Source organism: Phaethon lepturus, unplaced genomic scaffold, assembly GCF_000687285.1.
Source record: "Phaethon lepturus isolate BGI_N335 unplaced genomic scaffold, ASM68728v1 scaffold47858, whole genome shotgun sequence".
NCBI classification, from domain to species: Eukaryota; Metazoa; Chordata; class Aves; order Phaethontiformes; family Phaethontidae; genus Phaethon; species Phaethon lepturus.
Window position 1 is genome coordinate 1,567 of NW_010559387.1, and position 4,984 is coordinate 6,550.

General features: G+C 50.0%; 1 protein-coding gene across 1 annotated transcript; it reads right to left on the bottom strand.

Moving 5' to 3' along the window:
• Nucleotides 1–350: 350 nt before the first annotated feature.
• On the bottom strand, nt 351–1,793 carry LOC104616262 (zinc finger protein 239-like). Its single transcript, XM_010293327.1, has 2 exons — nt 1,742–1,793; nt 351–1,270 (listed from the first exon to the last, which is right to left on the bottom strand). Exons 1-2 carry the CDS (start codon nt 1,791–1,793, stop codon nt 351–353), a joined length of 972 nt encoding a protein of 323 aa, XP_010291629.1.
• Between the last annotated feature and the right edge of the window lie 3,191 nt (nt 1,794–4,984).

Below are 4,984 nucleotides of genomic sequence, written 5' to 3' on the forward strand. Positions count from 1 at the left end.
ATAAAAGAAAAAGGCACTGATCCGTGGGACATCTCTACGTTCTCCTCTCTGGCCTTGAACGTACCATTACAATTACAGTATAAGCACCTTTCTTTTTCCCATCCCCAAAAGAGGGGCTCAGAACAACCACCGCACCGCAGTGAACACGCACTAGTTTGTTCGGTAGCAGCCTCCCTCTTTGCTTGAGGGCCTGGGCAGCGCTCACAGGTTTACCCAGAAGAAAAGGGGAGAGGCTCTTAGGCTCCCTCCTCCAAAATTCCCGCCCCATATGAGGTGTCCAGGGAGCAGCTGTGTGTCTAACACCACCAGGTAGCTGCCTATGTTCCACACGGCCTTCTCCTCCCCACCAACTACTCTGTATGGTGCTTCTGGTGGCGCACCAGCTGGGGCTGGAACCGAAAGCTTTCCCCACACCGGGCGCAGTGGTACGGCTGCTCCCCGGTGTGGATGCGGGTATGCTTGATGAGGTTGGAGTTGCCACTGAAGCCCCGCCCACACTGGCTGCATTTGTAAGGCTTCTCGCCAGTGTGGGTACGAGCATGGTTAATGAGGTCAGAGCTCTGCCCAAAACGTTTGCCACACTGCTCACAGGCATAAGGCCGGATGCCGTCGTGGGCTCGCTGGTGCTGAAGGAGGTGGGAGTGTTGGCTGAAGCTTTTCCCGCAGGCTGGGCACTTGTAGGGCCGTTCACCCGTGTGCATACGCTGGTGTTTGATGCAGGTGGAGCTGTCGCTGAAGATCTTTCCGCACTCGCTGCACACATAGGGTTTGAGCCCGGTGTGGATGCGCTGGTGCTTGAGGAGGTTGGAGCTCTGGCTGAAGCTCTTCCCACACTCGGCACAGGTGTAGGGTTTCTGGCCCGTGTGGACCCGCCGGTGCTGGATGAGGTGGGAGCTCTGGCTGAAGCCCTTGCCGCACTCCCCGCACAGGAAGGGGCGCTCCCCAGTGTGCATTCGCTGGTGCTGGATGAGGTGGATGCTCCGACTGAAGCCCTTGCCACACTCAGAGCAGATGGTGGGCCGCTCTGCGTGAGGGGCTCGCCGTGAGGCTGCTGCCACCCTTCTCTCCTGTCTTTTCACCAGGCCGATATCAGAGCAAGGCAACTTAGCCTCTTCTTCCTCCTCGCAGTCACCTGGCTGAGCCTCTGAGGAACCATGCTGACTTCCATGGCTGTCCCTCAACCGTTCCTCTCCTCCCCTGGACCCCTCTGCCAACACGTCCTGTACATCTGTGCTTGCAAGGTGATCTGGAAGGGGACCTAGCTCACAACCTAGGTATGAAAGGTGATGAAAAAATGTATGACTCTAACTGTGATTCTCACTGGAAAGCGGCATAGCAGAGAACAGGCAAGCTGTTACCCCAGAGAGCCTGGTCTGCGCCATGTAGGAGAAGCAGTAAAGGGAAGGACTGGGAGCAAATGGAAACCTAGCTGCAGGAGAGGCTGTGTGGCCTCATCATGTGACCCAGAGCAGACGTGCCACGGACAGCAGAGCCAAGGGCAATGCTACAGGTGTCTCCTTGCCCCCAAGAAATCTTCATATTTTGTCTTCTTAATAGTCTGTCTTCTCATACATACTCCTAACAGCAGGCTGACAAAGGTAGGCTATCTGCCTGCCCTGAGGGGGAAAGAGCAGGTCTCAATATGAGCTGCATGAAATAAAGTGGCTTAAATAACACTGAGGCAGCTCAAAGAGCGTTTTGCTTGCTCTGTGTTTACAAACTTCTCTAACTTATTCCTCACCCATGTGTGTCTCCTTGAAGGCCTCATGATCTTGTTCTTCTCCTTGGTCCATCTGGGCAGCTACGTTAGGTTCAGCAATCAGGAATCCTTCTTGCAAAAGCAAACAAAAGTCATCTTAGTTGACTACTCAGCAAAGGCTTGTCACATAATATGTCTTAAAATCTACTGCCCCTGCTGAATATGGAGAACAAGCAGAGTGGTTGCATAAAAGAATGGAATCAACTGAGCAACAAACATTATGGATACCCTGTGCACTGCTGAGGTATCTGGTGTCAAATAGTTTCTCTTCTCACCAGAACCCGATTTTCTTACTAGCTACCTCATCTCTTCTTTCTCCTCCAAGACTCTCAGGCTGAGGCAAAACCAACAAAACAGGCAATCTGATGTCTTGTCTACTCCGGCTGGATTCTGTTAGCTCCCAGCCTGGCATCCCTATTGCGCTCCAACAACAGCCATGAATGCAAACTGCTGGGCAGGAGGCTCTTACAAACGCCACATCAGCACCAGAGACAAGGATTTTTCCTTCAGTATTTACTATTTTAAGGCCAAAACCAAATGGTAAGCAGCAGCAGTTAGCATTGAGAGGGCAAGCATTAGCAGTTGCTGCAGAAAAAATGCAGAAGAACGGAGAAAATACGATGGTAAGAAAAATCCCACTTTATTTTAAAAAGTAAGAATCAAAGATGGCAGGGAAAGGATACCACATGGATGAATCTAGGACTGGAGACCGATATGCATCACAGCTAAAGTGGAGACTACACACAGGAATATTTTTAAAGCAGTTATTAATTCCCCTCCCTCCCCCTTTTAATCTTTATAATTATCTAAATACCAGTTTGCATCACTTCAAAAAATATACTCCCTGAACTTGGCTTCAAGCTAGTAATCTCTTCTACTTCTGGCTGATTCAAGGGAAAAATATACCTCTGGACAACTACTTGAGCTCTAGATGGAATTCACTAACTGGACAGATGGGTTCTGGTGCAAACAAACACTGTAAACTGATGGGTGCCTGGTCCTGGACCACTGCATCCATCACTAACAGCTATTTAACAGAAGGTAATGGGTAATAAGGGGTTAGATAGTGTCAGAATCAAGGAGACAACTCAGATGAAGGAAACAGTTTTGGACCTTGGATGCCAGTGAACCAATCTTGAAGTCATTGATCCTAGGTGGCAAAGCTGGACAGAAAGAAAAGGAGCAAGCAAAAGACTGGAATCTTGAACTGTAGAATCACGAAGAAAAAAAAAATCAGATAAGCAAAAAAGAAGCTTTGGGGGGAAAAAAAAAGCAGCCTGAAAATAATCTGAGTTCCTACTTTAAATGTTTACTGAATGCTGAGGTGGACCACCCCTGCAGATGGATCATTTCCAGCAGTTCCAAGGTGATATGCAAAGGGAAGTTTACTTTATGCCGCTCTACAGCTCTCAGGACTTTGCCACTACCAAGAATTCCTACTGCAACAGTTTGGCAGTTCGAGCCACCCAAGCTATTCATGTGCTGCAATATGTACCATATGGCCCACCCCAGCTCTGGAGCGAGAGGAGTCAAAACCCCGTCCACACACAGACCTTTCCCCCAGGCAGCTAACCACAAACAGCAGGATTTCTCTCTGAAAGCTGTCAACAAACAGGAACAGTGCAGGAGCAAATCCCTCAGCGTTTCAGGGGTGGTACCAGCATCTGACAAATGTCCAACAATCACCACCTGGGGAAACATCTAAGCAAGCAGACAAGGCAGAAGTAAGAGTTCCCTTCTGACCTTGCAAAAATTTCCGAGCTTGGGTTGCTACTGACAGACTGCTGCTAGGCTCAGATTTGCTGTGGCAGCTCAGGAGAAAGCAGATAACCTTTATACAATTCACAGGCTAGTCTGGAGTTAGAGTTTTGTCCTTTGCCATGATCACAGAATCACAGAATCATTAAGGTTGGAAAAGACCTCTAAGATCATCAACTCCAACCATCAACCCAACACCACCATGCCCACTAAACCATGTCCTGAAGTGCCATGTCTACACATTTTTTGAACACCTCCAGTGATGGTGATTCCACCACCTCCCTGGGCAGCCTGTTCCAATGCTTGACCACTCTTTCTGTAAATAAACTTTTCCTAATATCTAATCTAAACCTCCCCTGGCACAACTTGAGGCCATTTCCTCTCGTCCTAGTGCTAGTTAACTTGGCAGAAGAAACCAACACCCACCTCACCACAACCCCCTTTCAGGTAGTCGTAGAGAGCGATGAGGTTTCCCCTCAGCCTCCTCTTCTCCAGACTGAACAACCCCAGTTTCCTCAGCCGCTCCTCATAAGACTTGTGCTCCAGACCCCTCACCAGCTTCGTTGCCCTTCTTTGGACACGCTCCAGGACCTCAAGGTCCTTCTTGTAGTGAGGGGCCCAAAACTGAACACAGTGTTCAAGGTGCGGCCTCACCAGTGCTGAGTACAGGAGTACGATCACTTCCCTACTTCTGCTGGCCACACCATTTCTGATACAGTCATGTCTCTGTGAAAGGAGGGGACAAACCCCATTGACAGAGGGGATGCTCCTTCAGGGATTTCATCTGTGACAGGCAGAAGCACATCCCCAGGCATACGGGGTTATTGCCTGAACGTGGAAACGGAAGCAGGAGGAACATGTGTGTACGTGGGTGTGTGAGGTTACTGTAGGCAGCATCTACAGCTTTACTAAAACAAGACAGGAAGTGTGTCTGATTTGGACCTCCAGCAGGGGCTTTGCAAACACACCATACTCTTCCCGGGGCCTTAGCTTTAGGATTGCGATAGCTTATGCAGATTTTGCAGCTGGGTCCTACAATTTACGTTCTTTACCTTGGCTACTTATTTTCTCTTCCGACCAGTCAGCTCTGTATTCCTCTCATGGCTGCACCGGGCTGTGGAGGCTATGGGATTCATCCTAGTGCAGAGCTCCATACTTCCAGCTTCTCGTGCTCCCAGGGCACCGTCAGTGGCTGAGCACTCACCACTTGGCCATGCCAGGCACAACAGGACGAACCTGCAATTCAGAAGAAGGCATTCAAATCTTCCTCTCCCCAGCTTCTATCTGGGATAGATAATGCTCGCAGTAAAATCAAAAGGAGGTGCCCAGGGCAAGCAGGTCCTGTGTAGCTTTTGGGAACAAGGATTCTCCACGGGGCAGAGGTGGGACAGCGGTGGGAGACCGCGGGTAGGAGCTGGAGAAGGATCTCGCCCTGCGGCAGGTGAAAGAGCTGGAGCGGGGGGGGCG

Excerpts from the sequence above, each read along its gene's own strand:
- LOC104616262 (XM_010293327.1), bottom strand. The coding sequence starts at position 1,793 with ATGGACCAAGGAGAAGAACAAGATCATGAGGCCTTCAAGGAGACACAC. Across the intron at positions 1,271-1,741 it reads CTTCAAGGAGACACACATGG|GTTGTGAGCTAGGTCCCCTT; the intron begins GTGAGGAATAAG and ends TTTCATACCTAG.